Raw genomic sequence first — 27,136 nt, 5'->3', positions numbered from 1 at the left:
TCAAAAAGAATAGCAGGAAATCAAGCAATAATTAGGTCAAGGGTGGGGGAATGAGGGGAAGTGGGAATTATATTTTATATATCAGGTATTGAAACTAAATGATAGTTCAATCCAATATGCATTAGACAACATAGAAAGAATTACTATAGTTTTATAATGCAGATGTTTATAATAACTTCATTAATACAGTTTAGTCATGGAAGTTATCATGTTAATCTGGGTTTCTAAACAAAATTTTAATAATAACTTTAAAATTAGTATATCTCTAACACTGATAAATTCATATATTATAGCACTGAAAATCAATAGAATAGTTTCTGTTTTCACTTGTTTTATTAATTCTATTTACATAAAAAATAGATGTTATCAATTCCTATTGCTATTTTCAAGAGAAATTACATTTCTCCTAAAAAAATATGTATATACACCCAACAGGATTGATATGAAAATAACTTAACTTGATGATATAATTATGTAATGGAATGTAAAAAATTATAGCAATTAAGGTGTTGTGACATGCTCTAATGAATGAAGTTATACTGGTTGGTGATACTATATCTACTACTCATTAATAATTTGGATAGAGTGCATTATTTTACATAGCATGTAGAAATAAAGTCATAAATTACCACTACAAATTACATCCATACATTTTCATTTAATATTGATGATATTTTCCCATACCCATGAATTATGAAAGAAATCAAAATGATATCAGTATAGCATTCTGAATTTCCAAAAACATCTCACAATGTAGATCATTTTATATATGCAGCTAGTAATTTTCATGTGTATAAGTTAGCATTTCTAAATAGGCTTATGAGGTAAATCTGCACGTGTTTGGCTTGCTAATATTTGCTCTCTAGGTGCCCAACTGATTGGGAATACTTTTTAAGATTTCTTAATTGCAGATCTAAAGAGAAAGGCACATTTCATAAATATACCTAATTAAGGTGATTCTATTATCACTTGTTATTTTATAACAATATACTACAAACATGTAGTAGACATATTTAATATAGCATTCTTTAAAAGCAAAAAAAAAGGTAGCCAACTTTTTTCTTAAAAATCTTAGAAGGAAAAAGTGGAAGGTGAATTTAATGTTATAGATAAAAAAAATAAAAGTTGATATAAGCACCTTTTCTGTTTTCCTCTAAATCATTTTTCTTTTCTTTAGAATCTCCCTCCCTATAATAAATTAGAATTGTCAAAGTATAACAATAATAGCATTAAAAAAGGGAAAACCTCTGTAATCTCATTTGCCAGGGTATAGGGTGGGAAGGGGGTAATGTATATCTATCTGTTCCTTATAACCAACCATAGAAACATAGAGTTGCTGAAAAAAGAAAGTAATAGATTAAGCTCTCCATGGTTCTCAAATATAACCTTGCTTTTGTTGACAAGCAATATGTATTAGGTTTTTTTTCTCCTTTTCTCTCTCAATGACTTCTTCCATGTGACCTACCAACCCAGTATAAGACTATATAGGAAAAAACATCTATCTGAAAGATCTACAGAAAAAAAGTCAGCTTTATCCAGATAAAAATAAAATTTTACTAATTCAGGAGTCATGCTTATCCCCCAAAACTGACCTATTCCTCTACATCTCTCAAGACAATTGCTTTTTTTGTGAACAGAATGCTCTATTGTACAACAAAAACCATATAGAAAGAAAATAAACAAAACCCCTAGTGAACATTTATTTCCTCATTATCTTTGTTGCATTGACTTCCTGCACAGATTTCATAGCTTTCACCTCTCATGACTAGACATTGTAAATGAAAATGTTTTATAAAGAACCCTGTTAATTTTTTTAAAAATCCTGACTTTTGAGGGATAGTTTAGAAATTTGAAGACCTTTCTTAGGTGACTGAGAACCCCCCAACCAAGTCCAAGTCCACTCTCCTGATGGCTACAGAAAAACAAAAGTGTAGTTTTGTTTTGATAATTAACCAGACAAAACCAGCTAGGAGATGGCTCTGACACACAATTCACTGTGTTCTGCGGCTGTGGGAGAAGTAGCAACATAGAAACTGTAAAATATGGGAGGATAAGTTCTCATCATTTGGTGAGAAATGTTTGGTTCTTTTTATCTTATTGGTTCTTAAGAATTACTTAAAATAATTTTTCCTATGGCAAAGAAATAAAAATAAAACAGGAAGAAATAAAAAGGAAGCAAAACAAGCCATTCACAGTATTGTGAAATATATGAGAGACATGGTGGCAACTGCAAAGAAGCCACTAAACCACTTTTCCAAAGTTTCCAAAGGAAAAAAAATAATTTCTTGCAAGACTGCTGTTTCTTATCAGGATATGGGTGTGTATGCATAAAACATATTTACATCTTCCATAAAGGAATCACTAAGAACAGAGATGTCATGTTTTGGTAACAAATATAATATTGATAATTTATTCAGTATTCAAGTTTTTAATCATTCTCAAATTTCTTAATGTGAATCTATAGACTATGATATATAAAATTAGTCTATTATTTTACTGAGCTAGACATTGTGAAACTTCTAAATTGAAACTTCTAAAAATGATCATAGGGTGACTAAAATACTCAGAATCTCATTGACCAAGATACTTATTGAGTGGGGGGTGGATCTACTTGCAATGAGTAGACAGAAAGCAGCTTTCTCCCATTTAGAATCCTGAATTCAATTTGGTGATGGAGGCAAGGAAACACACAGAAGCAAATAATTCATCCAAAGAATATGAAAAATAAATATTGGCTATCAAACTTCTGCTATTGTATTTGCACTTAATTTTATCCTAACAGTCAAAAATATTTTATGTGAAAAAACATTTTGGGAAGAGATGTAAAAATTTCTAGAAGATACCTGAACACATCTTTAAAAGAATATGCAAACAAGCATTTGATTACAGATTACAGAAGAACTTTAAACTGTCCTTGTTTTACATTTTTTCCGAATTTTTCATTCTTATAAAATGTCAACATATAATTATAAAATTTGGTAGAAAATATGTTTATTTCCTCTTATGATGATTAAGATTATCTTCTGTATCTTATATATTTAATTTTTGTCAAAATCTCTCCTGCCTCAAATATCTAGATTCCATATTCACTATTCACGAGACCTGTAAAGAAGTCACTGATTCACCTTAGTTTCAATTGGTTTGGTTCTACTACCTATACCAGCTAAGAATTATTTCCTGGGTTAGTGACTCCTTGTCTACTTTGTAACCATAAACATTACTGAAAATATTAATAATAAAGAACCATGTTATTTTATAATGTATTTACCAAATAACAATTGTGGAAGAAAATTGTTAATGAAAAAATAATCTTATCTCCTGCAAAAAATATTTGAAAGTAAATTTATTTTTAATTAATGTCACCTTCAGGTCCATAATTGAGGTATTTGTTAATATAATCAATTTTAATACTCCTTTCATACCTGTGAAAGGCATATTAGCAAAACAGTATGATTTAAAACCAAATTTTCATTAAGATTTAGCAAAATGCTAAATGGGAAGAGGAATAACAGATCCACTTCCCTGCAATATACTTGAATTAAAAAAATGATTACAAAATAAAAGTAACATATACCTAAAATTATGTTATGGAAAGGTAAAACTGAAATGGCTTTATAGTAAGAGATGGGTAATTTGGTGGCAAAGGCACACAGAAAAATTGGCATTTCATTTCAGTATGTCAACAGTCTTTTTTGGCAGCTGATTAGTTTTACATTGAACATCCCACCAATGGATTACAAAACAATAATCCATTTCCAAGTGCATAATAATTCATTGTTGCCCTTCACTGTACATTAAATGTCACCCATCATTGTGACAGGAGTACAAAAGCTATTGCACGCAAGTCAGGAGCCAAGATCAAAGCTGTTAATGCGAGCACTTTGGACATGGTTTTCTGAACTCAGATAAACCATCCAAAACAGTATGTGTAGAGCATCTTTACTTCTGAGTGCCAAGAGATATACAGAAAACTTTTAGTAGCATAAGGACTCTCAGTAAGGCAACAGCCTTCTCATCTTGTGACCACAGACCATGTTAGAGCCAAAACACATGTTTTGGTGGTCACAGTAATAATAAACCCTTGAGAAGATTCTAAGCATAGCATCCCCTGCTGCCTAATTCAATAATACACAGCATTCTAATATTCTAAAAATAATGCAAAGCAATTAAATACAAAAATACAAAAGAAACTTCTAAATTGTTTTTTTGCTTAAAAACTAATATATGTATTTAACATATTGAATATTTTTTAATTTGCTATTCTTGCTAAGAAAGGCCAGGTTAGCCAATGTTGCTTGCCTTATTTTACTATTTTTTCTATTTTGACCATACTCACTTGTTCATTTAAGTAGCCTAAAAATTTTCTGTAAATAATATCCTTACTTCAAAATTTAGTATAGTACTATTTTTTTCTCCAGAGTTTATTTGTATTTGATTTTTAAATGTCAATCTCAGAATAAACAATGCAGTGTTTTTCATAAACCCAGTGGATAATTATTATGGTTACATCAATCCTGTTGGAGGGAAACGTGTGTATCATTATTTCCACCTTTTAAATTTGGTTCTTAGTTATACATCTCTGTATAACAAACTACTAAGAACCCTGGACAAGATTTACATGCTGTATTTCAAAACAGCTCTGGTTGTCCTGGAGACAACTACGGTTAAAAGAAAAAAAGGAACTCTAATAAAATGGGAATTTAAATTGACTCATGTTATAAATAGTATCTACTATATCAATAGCATCAGTTCTTTCATAAAGGAAATATTTGAAGCAAGGTGAAAAATATCTCTTATTATTAGCATAAAGGGTGGGTTCCCTAACCAGTTTTTATATAACTAACGGACATGTTTATACTAATATACCTAGGTCAAAGAAAAAGAATAGAGGGAAAAGTGTTTAGGAGCAAACATGATTAGGTATAAGCCCATAACGGACAAGATTTCTTCCTAATCCTCAGCAAGAAGAGAGCTATTGTTAGGATACCTGGGATAGGCCATCTTTGTCTAGAAAACTGTGACTCAGGCTCATCTTTACTCCTAGATAAGATTTCTCAGCTAATTCACATAAGCATGCTGGTTATGTCATTATGCTATGAGCAATAGTGCCACTGCTTGCAAGAGATCAGAGATTATAAAGCCAAACCCAGACATGCAAATAAGACCATATATCTCTCTTGTTAATACTGATTTAAAAATTTAGAGCATTTGTTAATGTATTTTTTTAGATTAGCTTTTCCATATAAAATAAGAGAAAATTTTTAAAAGGTATTAAAATGACAATTTACTTTTAAATTCAATTTTTAAAAGCATAAATTCTAACAATTATGATCAGTTCTCAATTTATCATAAAATTAATATTGTTAATGCTATGTTATAGCAGATAATTCAATAAACCTCAAATCTGGTATTCTAATAACTAACAATCTGCTTAATGCTTTATTTCCTTTAAAGTTGTGTATTTCTCTCCAGTTAAATATGTTGCAAGTGATTTTTTTAGAAAAATATATTTAAAAACATGACCCTCATTAAAAAAATTGAGTAACTATCAAGTATTTTTATGAACTTCATTCAAGGTCAATAGATATTTATTCATAGGTAAAATGAAAATGTTATATTTGTTTTGAATTAATAACAAATATCACAATTCTATTTACATTAAAAAGGTAATTAAGTCCTAAAATTGAAACTTGTAAATTTTTTCTGTATTTACATTCATGAACTCATGAACTTCTTCCATGATAGCAAGAACTCAATACCATGTCAGAGCAGATTTTAATTATACAAATTCATTCGGTTTTAGGAGTTTCAGTCTGGAATTTAAAGGGACTCTAAGAATATTTTTACTGCATTTTTTAAATCTTCTTTAACCAAGAATATCTAATATTATCTATTATGTAATATAGAATATCTAACTATGTAGTATGTAATAGAAACAGGTATACCTGCAGATTTTTTCTAAATTTTGTTTTCTTCTATATCTTGCACTATTTATTTTTCTACTTGCCCTGTGGACAGGTTTCAAAGTTCTCTAGCCATTGAATAATTTAAACTGTAATCCCTGGACTCATATCTCTGAATACATTTGAAACAGGATGGCTTTTGTTAGTCACCATAACAAAAAAAAAATATATATATATATATATACTTTGTCCAAAGATGTTCAAAAATGAGAAGTCTATTTTATTTTCATAAGTCATTGAAGAACCTAGAGCTAAAACCCTGATATCTTCATACTCCAATTTCTCCTGGAGACAGAAAATTCAAATAAAAATGTTAACACTCTCTATCAAACAGCTGCAAAAGTTATCTGTATAACTTGTTCCAATACAATTTTTCAGTCTAAGGTAAATGATAATTATCTGAAGGACCCAAGTGCTAATATAACTATAAAGAGTAAATATATAAAAATATATCAAAAATATTATGCTACTTCCATAACTGATTTTATTCCCCTTTAATAGAGTGAAATAAATTGTTTTTTACTGCTAGGAAAAAAATACATATATATGACTTCATTGTAAAAATAATAAGTTCAAGAAAGAACAAATACCTTAGTGACAAATTGATCAAAAGAACTTATTTAATATAATTTAAAAAGAACACTTAATATTTAATGTTAATGATAGGGCAAAAATCATATTTATTATAGTCATACATTATAAATTTTATCAACAGGAAAGAACTATATGTAGAATTCTAATTAGTCTTGGGTCTAGAGCTATCTTTTTATAGGGACTAGAATATAAAAATTTAAAGTTAACAATAAATATGTGACTTTCAAGTTCATTAGAGTAACAATAGTGTGCTAAGTCCTGAGGGATGGTTTTATGTTCTTAATTAAAGCAAAAGAAAACTGAATCATATTGAAATGATCTAGCTGTTAAAAATTTGATAGTGACGTAAGCATAAATGAGAAATGATTACAAATTTCCACCTCCAAAGTAAAAATAAAGTAGCAAAAATAACATAATTAAGTTATATCATGGATTGTCAAGGCCATTATGAATAAATATAAAATAAATATTTTAATATAAAGTAAATATAAAAGTACATATTTTTCTTTTTTGGAGGTTTGGCGGAGAACGCAAATGCAGTGCCCCGTTAGCACAAATGACGCAGCTGAGTTTCCCCCGCTTGGAGAATCCCATGGGCAGCACAACCTGAGAGCAAGGGATAAGCCTTGCCCTGGAAAACCACCTTCATGATCATGGTCTCTCCCCTGCCAGGTAAGTATAGCTAGAACTACTTACTTTTTAGATAGGAATTGGAGTTCTGATTCTTTGACTGAAATAAACTGTACATATCAAAATATAGGGCGATTTTTGTGGTGATATATTTATTCTTCAAAAAAATGACAAATGTTATGTATAAAAACATAACATTTAAAATGGGTAGTCTTTTTATATTTAAAATGCTTATTTTTAATTAGATTTGGTTGAGTAAAAAGGAAGTCACCTTTTAAATATTACCAGTTTGTTTTTTTCTTATGATTGATTTATTAATTCAAATAGGTGAAAACATACTAGTATTTCACTCTCTGGTACAAGGGAAATCTTCAAAATCAAATAATTCTTATATCATGGTGATTAGGGCTACTTTTAGATTAGGATTAAAAAGAGTAAACTCTACCACAATTATAGCTTACTGACAAAACCAGCATGCTTTCTGCCCCAAAAGGCATCCTAGGACATTTTAATAAGTTATGTGACTCAAAAGTTCATTGTTATTCAGCACACCCATGAGAAATAAAGAAAAAGAAAACTGATTGTGACTTTTGACAATTATTAGTTAGAAAAAGGAAGTAACAATTGCCAAAATAATCACAAAAGTGAGCATGTTACCTGGCTATGACAAAGAGCACACAACTGACACCCAAGTAAGCCAGCAGAATATACATCCAGATATCAGGGGAGAGAGGATTCAGGAAGGAGAAGACGCCTGGGTTTGTACCATTGGGCTTGCGGTACAAAATACTTATTCCAAGTGTCATAAAGGGCTTGGAAAAGTCGATGACCTTCTCTCGGACGTAGGTAATAGCCAGTGGAGCAACTGCAAGGTCAGCTTTCTGTAGAGAGAAACATAAAAAAGAAAAAAAAAACAGTTCTAAGTCAAAAGAAAGAAGTCAGTAACCACATTAAAACAAAACATTACACTTGAGAATTGTCTCAGTAACAATTACATTAACATTTAAAGCATTCTTCACTCTGACTTGTAGCATTGATTTACTCTGCTACTCATTTCTATGTGCTTCTAGATTAGCAAACCAAAATTTATTGCCAAGGGAATAGGGATGATAAAGGGAAAGAAAAAAAACTGTATGATGAAAACACTGAAGAAACAATGATATATTCAGTACCTGAATCATTATGCTACTAAACATTTATAACTTTATAAATACTTTGGCCAAATTCTAAATGATAATAATAATAGCTACCTCAAATCACATAGAAGTTAATAAACATTTTTTCTTGTTTTAACACTATTGAGCACAGTTAAAAGCTTTTAGTTTTTAAATAGTTAACGCTGTGAAAAATCGTCTTTTAATTTGATGTTGTTTACTGTCCCTGAGTTTTCTTTCTATCCCTCTAATTTGTTTTATATTATTTAATGAAAATCCTTGCAGCTTTGCCTAAATCTCATTAGGAAATGAGTTTTTCAATTTTCATAAAGTTGCTAATTTTCCACGGTAGCTTAAATATGCTAAATTGCTAATGCTTTTCACTCATCGTGGTGTAACCATCTGTCAAGAATGAACTTAAACTTGAATATATTGAAAGAAATAAGTATAATATTTTAAAATAACATAGGCATCTATTTTTATCTACGAAGGGATGCTATATTTTTACATTCCTTTTATTTTCATAAACACACTAAGTTTTCAGACAATATAGAAAAATGTTCATTTTAGATAGACATATAAAAGGAAAAAAATTGGGCCTCTTTTATTTCCTTGGCTCAGGAATTGTTGGAGTACTTACAGAAGAAACACCCCCAAATGGCTAGATTTGTTGACACTGTTATTTTGGGTGTGTATTTGTGTGCATTTGTGGGTATGGAAGGAAAGAGAGAGTATGCAGATGCTTGGAGAGAGTATCTCTGAGAATAGTTATGGAGAGAGGATGATATTTCCCTAAATATTCAATAAGTGACCTGTTCGCCCACGAGGAGCTGACGTGAGCTGGGGCCACACATACTATGCTTTACAGTTGGATTTCTGAGGGTGTAAATCCAATCCCAAGCAAAGAATTACATTATCTCCAATTGTAGACACTACAGGAGATTAATGTATCCTTCATATTTGACTAGATTTACAGTGGTCTCGGAAGAGTGCTACAGTTTTCAGGATTATATAAGAAAAATGGTACATTGGTATTTCTTAGATGGGATAATACAGGAGAACCAACATTCAACACATGCTAAAAGATGACAGACTTGGACAACATATCCCAACGTTACATCCCACTTCAGAAGAATTTCACCATGACCTTTACAGCTTATGATCTGAGTGTCTGTTCAAGCTCGAAGAGTGTGGAAAAACTATCAATAGCATTATATTTCTAGTGGATTATGCAGAATACGAAAGCTGTTAGAAACAAAGAGCTCGATTCACTAATGACTGATAATACCATCATTAATGTACCTAAGCTAATTCTTAGGAATAAGCCATCAGAAGAGAGATTACAAGAGATGTTTGGTTCATATGGTCAGACAAAGGGAAAGGGCAATATATTTCTGAAAGGGCTGAATGCCTGGCCAGTCCTAGGAACTTTTCTTGTGCAGTGTACTCATAAGGCAAGGTTACAGAGAAGGCTTCCACTGGATGGCGCAGTTCATCAGTTAACGCCAACCAACCCTGAGTTCAGGTTTCACCATTCTGGCCTACTTGGAGATTTGATTGCTGAACAAGAATAATTTGAATTCAATAGACTTTCACTGGTTAGAAAAGAGACGTGTTTTAAATTATTAATATTTTAATTTGAGTGAGAATTAAAAACTGATTCAAGTCTGAATATCACAATGTTAGCTTTCTAATTCCATAAAGATAATTAACTTTTTACAGTCTGTAATCTGACATGACCCCAAGTGCCATTTATAAAAAGCTACTCTCCAGCAGCATACTTGATAAACTTTAACAACATAAAACTACAACTATAGGCAATAATTAAAAGCTCACGATGTTAAATTTTTATTCACATTTTTCAAACTAGTTTTTAAATTTTAGATTACATATCCACCTATCTTAAGTGTATAGTTAATAATTAACTTTATTGATGATTGCATGATGCCTCTCAGGATTCAAAAATATTTTTCCTTATGCAAACATCATACAATAACACAACCCTCATGTTTAGCCAAAAAAAAGGAAGAAAAAAGAAAAAAAGGAAAGAAAAGCACGCCTTCTGGGTCCTGGGGTACGTATCATCATACTTCATATTCATTACCAAGAAAAATATCAATTTAACAATAATAATTACTAATATCCCTTAAGCATTTATCATAGGCATTGTGATAAAAAAAACTTTACATGACTTGTCATAATTAATCCTTACACAATCCTACCATTACTCTCATTTTCAAATAAGAAAATTGAATTCATGAGAAGTTAAAAACATGTTCCTTTGCAGAGATAATTGAGCATTAGAAATAGGACATAAAACCAAGCTATAGAAATCTATACCTAGAAGCAATGATGACATGCATCTCAGAAACCAGAAATGAAATCACTGAGACTTCATTCATTAATTCGTTCATTCATGAGTTTGTAGAGATGGGAAGGGAAATACATAGAAGCAAAGGCAGTGATTAATACAGTCCAAGAGAATTTCGAGGGTAGGTACAGGGTTCAGGCACATAGAGTATGTTGCACAGGGAGAAGACAGCACTTACTCTGAGACAGAAAGAAAAGAAGTAAAAAAGGCTTGAAAAGTAGACAACTTTGTTAGGGAAATAAAGATTCCAGATTAAAAAAATGGACAACGCGAAGTGGTGGTTTGCTCCTGTTTGGGATTGAATACATGTACAGCAGTTTAGCATTGTGCCACTTTGTAACCTCCCTCTTCCTAGCACAAGGAAAGCAAAATATCACCACATATAAAGCATATAAGTGAATATTTTGAACTGGTAAAAAATAATTAAGTAAAAATAGATATTAACAAAATTAAGAAATAATTCAAATAACATATTAAAAACAAAACCAATACATTATTCCAAAACAGTTGTTATATAGGCATAGACTAATAAGATTGGCAAGATAAACATCAAATTTCAAAATTTACTTAGCATTACCTAAAATAAAATTTTGATTCCAAAGATAAAATGGAAAAAAGATCAAAATTTTTACAGTAAAATACTTTATAAAAGAAACTGGTTATTTGAAATAAATATACAAACATTTAATAGATAATAAATGTATCAATAGGCAATGGTACATAAATATAATGAGCAATATTAATAATATAATATAATATAATAATATAATATAATGTAATAAATATTATTGAGCAATAATGAGAAATGAGCTATCAAGCCAAAAAAGACATGAAAGAACCTTAAATGCATATGACTACGTGAAAGATACTAGTTCAAAAAGGTTATACAGTATGATTCCAATTACATGACATTTTGAAAAAGGCAAAACTATGGACTAAAAAGATCTGTGATTGCCAAAGCCTTAAAAGGAAATGGGGGCCTAATGAATAGGCAGAGCACAGAATATTTTTAGGGCAGTCAAGCTACTCTGCAAGAATTGTAATGGTGGGTACATAACACCATACATTTATCAAAAGCTGTAAAACTGTACAACACAAAGAATAAACCCTACTGATACAGAGAAATGTGATCAAATCACTGGGGGGAGTAGGAAGATGCACAGGAGGAGGTTGTCCAAGGCAATGGTAAATAGCCTAGGACTAGATTAGCTGAGAAGCTGCTTGCCTTCAGGATGCATGGAATGATGGGTGAGAAGACTGGAAATAAAAGAAGCACTGTTGGGCTCTGTGGCTCTTGGACAGGCTGCCTCTGACTCTCGGGCTCTTCTTCCTTGAGGATGCCTGGATGATCTTGATGCAGCTGCCTGCATTTCCCAACCAATGGTATTTTGAATGGGAAGGAACTCCAGGCACAACCTAGATCAGCCTGGCCTGGCAGAGGGTGGCAGGGTTATTCTTCTTTGGTTTTTCTCGAGGGAACAGGCTCTGAGGCAGAAGCCTGCCATTCTTCCAAAATTGTGTAGCTTTTGTATCTTACATTGTTTTAGTCTGTAAACTAACCCTATAGAAATAAGATAATTAAAACTAACAAGGGCAATGATAGGGGAAACTCAGGTGTTAGTTTAGCATTGCTTGATAGGCTTAAGTGATTAAAATTGTAATTAAAGAGTTAAAGAGTTTAGCTTTAATTGATAAGCCTAAGTGACTGATTCTGGGAAGCTGTTATTCCAAAATTGCAAAGCTTTTGAATAAAGACTCCTTTCCTTTATCACCAAACCTTTGCCTCTGGAATTTTGCCTAGAGGGTGGCGGTGGGCAGTGGGACCCCAACTTGCTGTTCAGTAACACTATTGTAAATTACAGACTTTAGCTAATAATAATGCATCAATAATGGTTCATTAAATATAATGGAGGTGCTACCCTAAAGGAAGCTCTTAATAAAACAAAGTGAGTATGGGGGAGTGGGATGGGAGAAGGTATATGGAAATTCTACTTTCTGTGTAATTTTTCTATAAACCTAAAACCTCTCTTTAAAAAGTTTATTGATTATTCTTAAAAATAACAACATGTTTTAACTATATCCCCATTATTATTAATGGTAAAACACATAAAACTTATAAAACATAAATTGCCAAAATAAGCAGTCTCTAATTGCACACCAAATATATCTTTAAATCCATTTAAACAATCCTCAAGATTATCTTGCAGCAGTATGAACATTTATTTATACATAATAGCATTCTCTATAAATAAGATCTAACTTCATTAGAGTTCTATTAATAATATAATCATTTTGAAATCTAATCAAATGTCATAATAAACATGTCTGTAATGATAGATGTAGTATCTTCTAATCAAATCTCATATTATTAAAGACTGAGCAGTGGAAGAAAAGAGCCTGATGATAAAATTAAATCAAGAGGTTTGTATCTCTGTATACACAGATTATGATTTAATGAAAATAGATTTAGTAATTGATTTTTTTATTTTAAAGAATAAAATAATCATGTATTAGAAGAAGTCAGAGGTTAAAATTATTTTAAAATCTATTTCAGCAAAAAATAAATAAATAAGTAAAGTGTTATGTCATATGAATAGTACAAAGAAAAGGGAGATCTCACTTCTACCTGATTTGCAAAGGCTTTACAAAACCATTATACTTGTTACACTTGTGTTTTAGCATGAAGAGCGAGCCTGAGATGACAAAGGCCTGAATTGGGAGGGTGTCAGCAACAGGAAAAAGAAGTATCATAGTATTAGCTAGCTAATGTTAAATGCGTCCATTATAGGCCAAAACTGAGTTGTATTCTTTGCCCATAGCACTTCCATAAATCCCCACAACAGCTCTACCAGATTTGCAGTATGATTTCCTTTTTACAGAGAGAGATAAAAAATAATAATAAAAAAACCCAGATTTGTGAGAGCTTAAAAATGTGTGGCTCCAAGGATGACTTAACCATACTCATTTCCTACTATTTTTCATGTTCAATTATTCATATGCTCCACAACCATATCTTTTGCTAGACTATTTCTGTGTTTCCAGCCCAAAATGGTCTTTCCTTTTCTCTACCATACAAATTCTATAAGACAAAACTTTGGTTCTCTTTTTTCTTTCCTGAGCATTACATAAAAATTAATTTATTCAGAATCAATTTCTTTTCTTTTTTTTAAGCAAAGTCCCTTTCCATTCCCATTAATCCCCTTTGCCCACCTCCACCTACTCCACCTTCTTTTCCCTCTAACACCACTGTTGTTCGTATCTGTTATATGCCTTTCCCTTCTTTCATTCACCACCCCCAAATATTCTAAATGAATTTTAGAGCACTAGTAAACTTAACCATATAATTGAAAATGTTATTTCTGATTTTTTCACATATAAGTCAACTAATACGATATGAGAGATTGAATGTACATATCACTGTAATTGTATTGTTTCTGTTCCTACGAGAGTATAAGCACTTTGAAACCTGCAGGCATTCCTTTCAATCAAAGCACAGAGCTCTGGACTAAAGGGAATGGGAAAGTATTTCTCCCTAGAGATTTCACAAAGATGCCTGGATAGCAACTGTCTTATTCATTTAATAAGTATTACTTTAATATTCCATCATTCTATGTGAAACTTTCCCAAATTATCTTATTCAGCCCTATGGTCATAATTAATCTCACATCCTTAGGGCATTGGACAAAGTCTGACACCAAGGAACTATTTAATAAATGTTTGCTGAATACAGTTTCAATTTAACTTACTAAAATATTCAAAGAAAATCACTCAGAATTTTAAAATTAAACTTTTTTTCTGGCTTTACTCTAGAAATAAGATTTATTTGTAACTTAATATATTTTCTTATGAATTAACAATCTAGGGAGAACAGAATAACTCTTTTTATGTAGTTATATAGCTAATAGGAATCCTTAGACTAAAGTCTCATAGAACAAGGGTAACTTGATATTTTGGTCTAATATCTAATTATCTAATACAAAAAATAGATAAGAAAGCATATCTTCATGAATGGCACAATCACTCCAAATTTGATCATGTAGAGAACATTTATAAAGTCCTAGTAATCAAAGAACATAATGACATTATTTTATATATATGATCTGGTCAGTGAAACCTCTAATGCATCCTTCTGCTAGTTCTTGCAATTTAGCAAAGAAAAACCAGTTCCATGTATTGATTTCTTTTCCACAATATTGTGAAATCCTTAATAAGAGTGTAAAATAATTAAAGTAGCAACTGTATGTGAATTAGAAATATTTTAACTGATTTAGCCAAGGCATTTAACCTAGTTAATTATGGATATTAATGTCACTTATAAGTGAGATCACACTTTCCAAAACCATTTGCAATGTATAGTGTGAACAAATACTTTGCTTCTGTGTGCACTTTAGGAAACATAGTTTGTTTTCTGTACACATGACAAACAACCTCCACTCTTATCCTCCTAATCACACCTTCACACCTCCTGGACTCCTAATAAGGCCTCCTAATTGTTTTTCTGCTTTCATTCTTATCCAACTAGATAGAGTCTGCTTTTCATTCAAAGACCAGAAACTTCTTTTGAAAACATATACCAGATTATCACGTCTTGCTCAGAATCCTCTAATAACTTCTAGCACATATGTAATAAAATCTAGTACCAGCCTACAAATTGCTATTAGAGATGGCTCCTGGCTACACCATCAACAGATCCTATCATCCTTCTGGTCTTAGTTGGATCACTTTGTTCCAATAATCTGGTTGCCTTACTAACCTTTAAACATGTGTACGCATTTCTGTCTCAAAGGGTTGACATTTGTTAGTCCTTCTGCCTAGAAAGCTTGGCCCATATACATCCACATGGGTTATTCTCCCACTTCATGTGTGTGTCTGTTCTAATGTCAGTCACTCAAAGGGACCTTTCATGATCATCATTTTATCACCCTTCATCTCTTTACCATGTTTTCTTTTTATTCAGAACTCACTATGACCTGAACTATGTCATTTATTGTCAGCCATCTTCCAATAGAATGTAAGTTCATTTTGAATAAGGGTTTTTTGTTTGTTTGTTTGTTTTTTGTCCAGTTATGTATCTCCAGTACCTAGCATAGTGCCTGGCATGGAGTAGTCATCGAATAACTATTTTCAAATGAATGGGTAAATAAACAAAACTGTCATTATTGTTAACTCTTTTCCCACTACTACTTTAAACTTTACAAAAGAAAAGCTAAGTTTCTGTAGTGTAGTGGTTATCACATTCACCTAACAAAAGAAAGAATTTTTGAATTTTGTTTTCTTACAACAGATTCTCCATGTGCATGATTTCTATTTTCATACAACTGAAATAATAATAAATAACTGCTAAAATGTTTCCTATAATGTATCAGTGGTAAACTGGGATTTAGGTATTATAATAAATAATAAATCACTTCATAAAATTGTGTTAGTATTCACTAGGCTGTGCTTAACAAAAAAAAATGAAAGAGAAAAATTACATGTATTCATATATGGTGAAAAACCTAACTTAAAACTTTGACAAATTGTACATATCGTATACTGTGTACGACCTAACATCTATTTGTAGATTTAAAAAATACACAAACTTATACTTGAGAAATATGCCTTCAGTTGCTTTTCAACAAAACATGCACTAACCATATAGTATACAGTGGAAAATAAAGTAGGCATTTGAGTTATAAAATACAGAGAATTCTTTTACACTTCTAGGGCATAAAGTAGGGGCAATTAGGAAAAAAATTAAACACATACAGCAGTAGTTCAGTTGTTGTCTCAGCAGCTGTTACTTTAGTAATGCTTAAGTAAGCCTGCTGATAATTTCAAACAATACTGACTAAATCTACCAAACGTGCCATTACTGACAGAATGAAAAATAAACTTCTCAACTGGTAATTCTTCAGAAGAGGCATTGCTCCAAAATATTTCTAAAGTTTGACAGTTTGAGGGGAGGGCAACTGTAATTGTTTTGTTTTGTTTTATTCCCACCTACATCTAATTTCATTGTAAACTCTCTAGTAAATGGTTTATAAATACTAACATCCTATACTAAAATAGTCATAAAAACTTCCTTTCATGTTCTAATATTCCCATGATATTTATTCTTTTTAATACCCTAGTTGATTAGTTAAGTTCCCTTGGGGGAAAAAAAGCACACAGAAATGGAAGGGGTTTTTTTTATGTTGCTACTTTCAAGAAAACTAAACTATTAAAAATACTCTGAAATTATAAACATGAACATTCCAAAGTGGAATTTAGTATATTCTTTTTATTCATGAGCAAAACATTGAATAATGGTGTTACTGACACTTTCTGTTTCAGATTCTGTGTATTACAGATTCTCTAATTTAAAAAAAAAATTAAAGTTTTTTTAAACTATAGTATGAGTAAAAACATTTCAATCCTACCAAAGACAATCACTTAAATACAGAAGATATATTATAGTCTATAATTCTTATATCTAAACATACACAAAATAAGGAAACATTTACAATATTATTCAAACTTTAATATATTATTATATATTTATCAAGCATGTACGAGTACTTGAGAAGAGAGAGATGACAGATGGCTTCTTTGGGACAAATTTCTGTGCAATATAGAAAATTAGAAGCAACTCCAAATATTACTTAAAAATCTCATGTTATTTTTGAAACCATATAAGATTAACAGATTTTTTTTGTTACTGATATATGCTATTATTTCTCCTATATATTTTCTGCTTAACCTTTTTTCATTACTCAGTTTAAATGCTATGGGAACACAACCAGTGGACCAAAAGCAATTGCAAGCACTAAGATGAATGACTATGAACTATAAAAAACCTTAATGAATTGTAAACTTATAATTCTGACTTGGTATATCATTCTTCAGTGGATAATGGATTAAGCATGCTGGATTTCCAATATATATTTTATTTTATTTTTCTCTTTTTCTTTTTTTAATTAATTAATTTATTTTTCCAAATACATTTGTCTCTGCCTTCCCCCCACCCCTTTCCTCTGCCCCCTCCTCCCTCTCCCTCCCTTAATCCTTCCCCAGTTTGGTTTTGTCCATGAGACCTTGCTATATGTTCCTTGACTTGCTCCTTCTGTTCCTTTTCCCTCCGCCCACTCCTCCCTCCTTCCCTCTTGTCTTTGTTGGGTTCTTTTTCTTTCACTGCTGCTGGTCTTATTTTCCTTGCATCTTTGTTTTGTTGGTCAGGTTCGACTTATAGGTGAGATCATATGGTTTTTGTCTTTCACCCCTTGGCTTATTTCACTTAACATAATGCTCTCTCATTCCATCCATGCTGTCACGAAGTGTAGTAGTTCTTTTTTTCTTTCTGCTGCATAGTATTCCATTGTGTAAATATACCATAATTTTTGATCCAATCATCTACTGATGGGCATTTAGGTTGCTTCCATTTGACAAAGGGGCCAGAGGCATAAAGTGGAGTAATAATAGCCTCGTCAACAAATGGTGTTAGGAGAGCTGGACAGCTACATCCAATATATATTTTAAAATAATAAGTAAATTATAATAGTTGTAAATAACCAATGCTATGAAATTTTCTATTATGACCAGTTTATTTTAAAACTGAATGTTAGCTAATTTAGAATAATTTTATACTTGATTTTAGAAAAAAAATTGAGCATTTTTCACAATAACACACATTTTTGAAACAGCATTATGAAAGTTTAACTATTCCCAGGCCTGACGTAAAGTGTAAGATACACAGGTGTTTAAATTAATTTAACAGAAAATATTTTGTAGTGTGTTTTCTCTTTTTCCTATAACTAATGAAATTCCATGAATCTGTGCTTTTAAATTGAGTTTGGTAAAGGCTTAACTATAACTATTTATTCAATCTCTGTTAAAAATTTTGAGGTATGAGGGAATGTAAAATCTCACCATCCATCCGAAGTTACTCATTCACTTATTTACTCAACAATTTATCATGGAGTAATTCACTAATTTATTAAACAAATATTTATTCTTAAGTGACTAATCTAATATAGGAGCTCTTCTATACACTTAAAATACTGGAAAAGACAGACAAAGTGAAGAAGACAGACACTAAGCAGGAAAAAGTTTAAAAGATATAATTTCGTAATGCCATGAAAGACAGGAAAGCAGGGCAAAGGATCAGAAGGTGATTTGGGAGGAAATGAGGGCACTGTTTTTAATAAGATGGATAAAGATGACCTCTCCAAGATGTTGCCATCGAATCAGGACTTGTGAGGTCAAGAATAAAACCCTGTGAGGTCTGAGCAGAGTAGTCCTGGCAGAGGGAATCGTGAGTTACAGAGGCTTTGAATGGAAAGGAGCTGTGTATGCTGGAGTGCAGCACACGGGTCTCCAACCCTCCCCATCACCTCCTAGTTTCATCATCATTTTTACCTTTTCCATAAAAAAACACCACAGAAGTATGAAACACCACCTGAATCGTGTCGTTGCACCTTTCGTTTCATTCTCTTGATATGTTTTTCCACAACAATGAAATGATAGCATATTTATTTATTCTCTTATCTTCACACTAGAAATATGATCTCTTTATTTTGTTTTAATAAGAAAAATCAAATCTTGTTTTGCAAGAAAATCAATTGTGCCTTAGAATTTGTTAAAATGTTATACAACCTATTAAGTGCTTAAGAAAAAAATATCATTCCCATGATGTGATAACTTAGCATTATATAAATAATAATAGAAATAAAATTTGATTAACCAAACTGTGCACCATGTTTCTGAATTTGTAACGTAACCTTGTTTCTACATCACCTATCTGATCTATGCCTACAAAAATTCCTTCATAAGAACAAAGTCACTGTTTTCTGCAACTATTGAGAAAAACAATTTCCTCCCAGCATATTTGATTTTTCTAATAATTCAGGTGTAATGACTGAGCTGAGGTCACTTTTGTATGTTTGTTAATAAAAATTGAGGTCATTCTTATATCTTTTCCTTAGATTTTAATAATATATCACCATATATTTAAGAATGTTTGAGTAACTCACAGTTAAATTTGAATATAAAGAAAATAACAAAACAGAAAAACAGCAAACAAAAGTTTTTCTAATACTAACTGCAACAGTTGTGATAGTGTTTGATACAAGAAACCTTGAAGCAAATAATAAAAAAGTCTGTAAAATAACAGCTAGAATTTTTTATAATATAATCCAAACCATTCTCTCTCTCTCTTTCTTTCTCCCTCCTCCCTCCCCAACCCTCCCTCCCTCTCCTTAATCTTTCTTTCCTTCCTCCCATTCATCCTTCTTTCCTTCCCTTCTTTTTCTTTCTTCTTCTTTAAAGCTAGAGAAGATATCTCTTACTTTTAAAAGGATATACAATAATGCTATTAAATGTCTAAGAGCAGATAAAGAAAAATTTAAGAAAAAGTTCATAAGCAAAGAACTTTCCTATTGAATGAATATGGACTAACAACCATTCCAGCTTGCAAGAGCAATATATCCATGTTTCTTAACCTTACAATTTCACATCCAGAATTTTTAAGAAATGACTCTAAGTTCAGAAACAACAAAGGTGTTCTCCCAAGGTTCATTTAAAATCTGGACTATAAATTTGTCTATATGCATCAAAAGGGAATGGTTAAATAAATCAAGGTGTGACAAGAAAAGATTTCCATATCTTCTTAGGCTTCATGATATGTTTCCAATTATATGTAGTGGACACTGATAATGTGAGTAAATATAGATATATATACTACTAAATATGAATTCAACTAAAGTATAATAAGAGGGGGGACTTCTAAGATGAAATGACTTGTAAGACATATAAATCAATCACAAATTAAAAAGCATTTTTGCATCCCAATTTAAAATAAAACAATTATAATTGATAAAGTAAATTTAAAATTCGTGGTCATTATATTTAAGAAAATAAATATTGAGATACACATACAAAAGTTTTATTTGGCCTAAACCTGTAAATTAACTTCAGTATAAATATATTTCTGAAAATAAACTATTAAAATGTGAAATGAGTAAAGAACTCTTTTGCTTTGGTTTTATCCTAAGCAGCCAATATGTTTTTACTTTTAGGGTAAAGAAAATAAGCCTCTCTCTCATAAGTATTTTAGCCTGAACAATTCACAGAGAGCCTCTGATATGCAACAGTAAATAACATGTTGGAAAAAAATACTACTATATTATAAGGCTACCAATTCTTATATTTTTCTTATGTTCATGCATTTTTCCAGCATTAAGAGAAGCTATAACCAATTAGATCATCTTCTTATGAATGTGGAAAAAAAATTTAACAAATAATAAATTATAAAAATATTATATATCCATGATTTCAGAATGACTGTACACTAATTTTTAAAAATTTCACATAAATGTATCCCATAGTAAAGTCAGTTTCTATTTTCTCAACTATGAAGTAATATGACAGGACCTATCAATCAGTATTTACTGGTAGACTAAGCAGAGTGGGGATGCAAAGACATTTAAAAGTGATCCTTCCTAGAGATTATACAAAATTCTTTGAAGCAAGAAACCCAGAATAACTACAAGAACACAATGAATTGTATGAGGAAGAGATCAGTGGAGTGGTTAGGAGTAGATTCATGGAAGATTTGAGAATTTAAACTATGAATGAGAAAGCCCAACATAGCAGCTAATACGCACAGATTCTGAATTCAATGGCTCAAACTTTCCAATCAGCAGCCTCAATTTGTTCCCATAGTCGGTGGCTCCACTGAGAGATATGTTTAATTTACCAGTCTGTAGCTTTCCAAAGAGCATACCAAAATCCAGGCCATTAGCAACATCTCAAGTCATATGTAAAGTTTTGAGAATGGCCTTTAACTCTGCCCACTAATAAAAATAATAACATTCGGTTTTGTTTCTGTGTAGCTAGTACAGAGGCTGGATAGCCACAGAGCACATCGTGTTTCAACTTGTTACTGAACCAAGCACAGGCATATATAGAATATAAATCTATAGTCTCTATGCATCTAGAGTCCTGTTAAGTCAGCAGCTTTATTTTAAGCTGTGAAGTGTGGAATAAAATTTCCCCCAAAGTGATAGCTACCTGTTTTTCATGTAAAGCCAAGATTACTGCTGTCATGCTGGCTGAGATTTTGAATACACTATTTCCATTTGATAAGTGAAATTTTTGAGGTCTCCATATGTTGTTAGTTAATCTATCTCAAAACAGATCAGGCTATGGAGTCACAAAGTTTCTGTGAATCAGGTAGTATACTCCAACAAAGGTCTAGCTGCAAGCTAATTGCAGATTTTTATAAAGGGGGTAACCTGGTAGCCATGTCTAGAAAATGACAAATACCACATGATCTCACATATAAGTGGAACCTAACCAGCAAAACAAAAATGCAAGGAAAATAAGACCAGCAACACTGGAAGAAAAAAAAAAAACAACAGAGACAAGAGGGAAGGACGGTGGGTTGGGCAGGGAAAAGGAAGGGAAGGGTCAAGTCAAGGAACATATGCAAGGACTCATGGACAAAGCTAAAGTAGGGAAGGACTGAGGGAGGGAGAGGGCGGAGAGGGGCAGGAGAAAGTGGTGAGGGGAAGGCAGAGACGAATGTATTTGAAAGTAAATAAATAAATAAATTTTAAAAAATTATATCTCAATAAAGTTGGAAATAAATAAATAAATAAAAAGAAAGAAAGAAAACGATTAGTTCAGAACTGAGAGGAAAACTTCAGGTACAGGACACTGAAAGACACAATCATTAGTCACAGGATTTACAGTTCAAAGGAGCCCTTAGGTCAGGGGTCCGAAAGGTACTACGACCTTTCTACATTAATCCTTTATGATTCAAAGGATCCCCTCTAGCCCTTATAGAACAGGAAAGTAAACATATAAAAGTAGAAGAAGCAGCTAGGGTATACTGAATTAACCTAAAAGGTCTTTAACACAAAGTCTTGTAAGATTCCTTTCCTCATTGTGAATCTTGACTAAAATTCATTAACAAAATATAGATGTCCATGCCCATGCCCATGTGAAAATAAACAGACATGAAATTTAAAATGGAGTCAAGAGGTTAGAAAACAGAACTCCCATATATATGTCAATAAATACAGACTATTGACCCCAATAGGAAGAGACATACCTTGTATCTCCAATAGGAAGCGATGCTAATTTATTATCTGAACACAAGGAAGGAAAGATTCATTCCTTCTTGCCCAGTAATAGCTCAAGCAATGGGAGACAGCCATAACTTTGTCAACGAAAAATCACTATGCTCTGAACTTTCGGTTTCCTCCAATAAACTTGTTAGGTTTACAACAGTCCCTCCCAAATTCTTTAAAAACAAAAAATGCATCCCTCCCCACTGTTTCTCTGGACTTGTACATGGTTCACCATTACTCTCTATGTCCCAAATTGTAATTTTTTATTGTTCCCATAAAACTTATTTTGCTAGAGAAATATCTGGTGATTTCTTTCAAGTAAGCATCCCAAGGGGACTAGGTAAGATGATAACTTTGTCACCTTTATCGAACAAAGCTTTGCAATTTCCTTACCTGACTAAAGCTCTCCAGCACACATGGATAGGTACTTATGGCCTTGGAAATAGCGAGACCTTGAACTCAACCCTACTAATTTCTGTCCTTAAAGAAGCTGAGATTGGGAAAGAAGTGTCAAGATGGATTAGGGAGAATGGAGGCAGAGAGCAGCTTCACAACAGTAACTGAAAGGCGTTTAAAATTTGAGCAGGGAAGTGGCTGTTCTCCAACCACTCAAAGTCCAATGTTTTTGGCCAGTCCAGTGTTCGGTATTAAGTGGCAAGGTCTTCAGTGTGAAATTATCTATTTCTTCTCTGGTGTTCCCATAAGTAAGCAGCCACAACCACATAGTCTTTCAGTTGGAACTATGGGTTTTTCTGCATCTTGTTCAAAATAATATACCTTTTACCTGCCCGATTCACCAATTGACAATCAACCTCAATACCACCTCTTGCTCCTTAGCCTCTAAACATTCATTAACAACAGGATAGTGAGTCTCTAATCTGCCCCCTTGCCCACTCCTTGGGTAGGAGCATTAACTACCATATTCTAGGCATTGTTTTTATATCTTTAAATCCTTGGTCTTAATCTTTGAACCCTTAATCTTTGAGCCCTTGGTCTCAATCTTCCAAAAATTCATGTCTCTGTTTGCATCCCATTCTCAGTGCTAACTGAATTTCACATGGAGCATTTTTAGTCCATGGATAGTTCTAGACCAGCATAACCTACTTTGGGTCAAGAGCTCAGAGGCCCACAGCTTCTGTCAGGCTTACCTTGTGTATTTTTCATGAATTGTATTATGGGTATTAATCAAGGCTTGATGTTACCATATCATCTTGACAAGAAATAAGGCAATGTTATTTTTAAGTTTATTATAATATACATTCTTTCTAGTAGCACTTAAAAGTTAGTCAGAAGACATAAAGGTAGCAAGTAGAACTGGGAAGCAGTGACCTAAGAGAGGCAACTAGAAAATGAGGAGAATGTTATAGGAGCCAATGAAAGAATTTAAGAACAGAATAGTGAGCTGAGAAGATAGCTTCTTAAAATCAAGTAAGATAAAGCCTGAGAAATATCCACTGAATTTAACAAGTTGGAGATATTAATAAGAGAAATTTTTTAATCCTTACCCAAGGATATGTTTTATTTATTTATTTATTTATTTGAGAGAGAGAGAGAGAGAGAAATGCACGGAGGAGGGAGGGGAGAGAAAGAGAGAAAGAGAGGAATGTCAATTGGTTGCCCTCCGTACAGTCCCAGCTGCAGATCAGACTCACAACCTAAGTAAGTACCCTGACAGAGAATTGAACACTCAACCTTTTGGTGTACAGAAAAATGCTCCAACCAACTGAGCCACCCAGCCAGGGCAGATAAATATTTGGTAACATGTTAGTTTGAAAATGTTCATGGTAAGATGTGAGCCAATGGAAATACCTAGTGCAGCCAATTGGAAACAAGTTTTCCTCAGAGGAAATGGAAATATGGTTGGAAGTTGAAAGAATTTTTTTTGATTGAGAAATAATGACTTAAGAACACAAATAGAAATAATTCAGGAGACAAAAGTCTCAATGTCTAAAGCAGAGAAAGAGACACAGGTCTATACGTTTCTGAATAGACAGCTGGAAATGAAAAACAATATCCTTAAGCTTGAGAAGTGACAAATTCTCCATCAAACTTAGAAGAGAGGAGGAAAGAACAGGTGCTAATGAAGCAGTGCTTGTCAATTTAATACTGGAAAATTGAGGTAGGATATTTTCATCTAGTGATTTCTACTTCTCTTGGAAGCAGAAGAACAGGTTTTCAAGATAAGAAGCAAGTTAGACTGTTAGTCTTAAGAAGTAGGAAAAAAATTAAAACCAGAATATAAGAGAATGTGGTGACTAGAGTTTCTAGCAGTTGTGGCAGGGTGACAGCTCATTTGGGATTAATATCAGTTTATAGTGGTTCCATGATTCACAATTTATGGATTTTCTCCGAGTTTATTCTTCTAAGTCAGATACAGTGAAGAACATAATGACATTAATACAGGATCAAGTTTTGGGGAGGTGAAAGCCATAAAACAACAGAAGAAAAATAAACTTTGTATTGGAAGAGAATGGCTGTAACAATAGTCCATAGACACTAAGCTGGTTATGGAGTAATATGAGAGGAGAGAATTAATATATAGAAACAAATAATGAACTTCTGGGTATTAGAAAGTCAAAAGCAAGTATATTTGGGTTTAACAAATTTATAAGCAAGAAGGAAAAGAGTTGAATTTCTGGGTTATTAATCTAAGAGTTAGTGTACTTTGGGTCATGATTATGATTATGACAAAATTATAGTCTTATATAAATATTATGTGGCTGAGACACCCACAGAAATGAATAACTCAAGAAGTTTAAAGTCCATAGTGATGGATGGAACTCTGTAAGGAAAGTGAAATTAGGACTTCAGGGAAATGGCAGTGTAAGAGATCCACTTGGTATATCCCTTGAGATTTCAACAATGTGAACAGCTATAATTTAACAAAGGATGCCTGCTCAACGCCCAAACATGTCTGAGAGATACACTGAAATATCTAAAGGTGGGCAAGTGGGAGCAAATTGAGGAAAAAGGAAGGGAAAAGAGCTCAAAGTTAGCCGCAGATGCAGCCTTGTAACCTGGAACTCACTGCGAGGCTAAGCCCAGAGAGGGGAGAATCAAGTTTTGGCTGGCACTTTGCAGGAGAAAGAGAGTTAGTGAACATTCCTGCAGGAGTGGGCAGTATGAGCAACAGCTGAGCCCAGTGACTTGGGCAGGGACAAAGCATAGAGGTTGGGCCATGGCTATCTGGCAATTAACATTCCAGAGAGAGAAACAAACCCACAGAACTTGGCCACCTTTTGTTCACTTCCCAGAGCTGACCACCTCCCAACCTTTGGGTTGGGTTGCAGAGCATATTATCTGCAAACCCGAGAACTAGAAATACAGAAATACTTTTTTCCCTAGCAAAGAGTGCACTCTGAGACTAATCCCAGGGTCAGTTGGAGGCACGGGGGAACACCACAGAGGTCCACTGGTTGCCATTCCTGGGAGTACAAAACACCAAAGGAGGCAGCTGGGTTCCCCCAGTGCACCCAAACCCCACACATGGAGGCTACATTGTGGGTGGCATCTGGCTACAGTGGACAGCACTGGCATTTCATGGATTTGGAGCCCCATCATCCACTACATTCCCCTGTGGGGGTGGTCCTTTGGAACTGAAATGAGCAGATCACAGGGAAAGTCCAGTTTCCCAGGGAACCCAGGCCATTTCCACCACCCCATAGAGACCTGAAAAGCCAGAGAAATGTAAAAGATCTAGAAAACTTGTGATTTACTGCATCAGCTAGAAAACAACAGAAAAATTTCTTAGCAATTTACTAGAGAAGTACACCTCACTTATAGATGTCTAGACATGAAAGAAATCCATTGAATACCATGAATAACCAAGGTAACATGGCAGCTCAGAAAGAAATTTAAAAATCTCCAGAAATAAATGTAAAGATTTCAGTTCTGAAAAACCCAATGAGATGCAAGAAAACAAAGATAGACAATTTAATAAACTCAGAAAACAAATCAACACTCATATGACTACTTTACCAGATAGATTATAAAGTTTTAAAAAAGAAACAAATAGAATTTCTGAAGATAATGAAATCAATAAAAGAAATTAAGGATGAACTAGTGAGCAGAGGAAATAGAGCTGACCAGATCGAGGAAGCATTAGTGGTATCAAAGATAAGAATCCAGAAATGATGTTGAAAAGACAAGAGAGACTTGAGCATACAAAAAAAAAAAAAAAAATCTATCAGAACTATCTGACTCCATCAGAAATAGCAACACAGGAATAATAGTTTTACCAGAAGAAGAAGAGAGGTCAAAGGGAACTGAGAGACTATTCAAATAAAATAGTTGACAATAAATTACCAAATCTATGGAAAGAGCTAGATCCTT

General features: G+C 32.7%; 1 protein-coding gene and 1 non-coding gene across 5 annotated transcripts in view; both read right to left on the bottom strand.

The window, feature by feature from the left end:
• Window positions 1-27,136, bottom strand: part of GRIK2 (glutamate ionotropic receptor kainate type subunit 2) — a 605,654-nt gene that overhangs the window by 129,248 nt on the left and 449,270 nt on the right. For all 4 annotated transcript variants that reach the window (XM_054569762.1, XM_054569766.1, XM_054569765.1 and 1 more), the window contains one exon: window positions 7,845-8,068. In XM_054569762.1, the coding sequence (XP_054425737.1) occupies window positions 7,845-8,068 (224 nt within the window). The remainder of the gene's footprint in view (window positions 1-7,844; window positions 8,069-27,136) is intronic.
• LOC129068070 (U1 spliceosomal RNA) lies at window positions 7,079-7,237 on the bottom strand. The gene has a single exon (XR_008528883.1). It is a non-coding gene; the product is annotated as a U1 spliceosomal RNA (small nuclear RNA).

This window comes from Pteronotus mesoamericanus, unplaced genomic scaffold (genome assembly GCF_021234165.1).
Source record: "Pteronotus mesoamericanus isolate MK-2021 breed Mesoamerican mustached bat unplaced genomic scaffold, CSHL_Meso_final contig_20, whole genome shotgun sequence".
Taxonomy (NCBI): Eukaryota; Metazoa; Chordata; class Mammalia; order Chiroptera; family Mormoopidae; genus Pteronotus; species Pteronotus mesoamericanus.
This window is presented reverse-complemented; position numbering and strand designations above follow the sequence as displayed.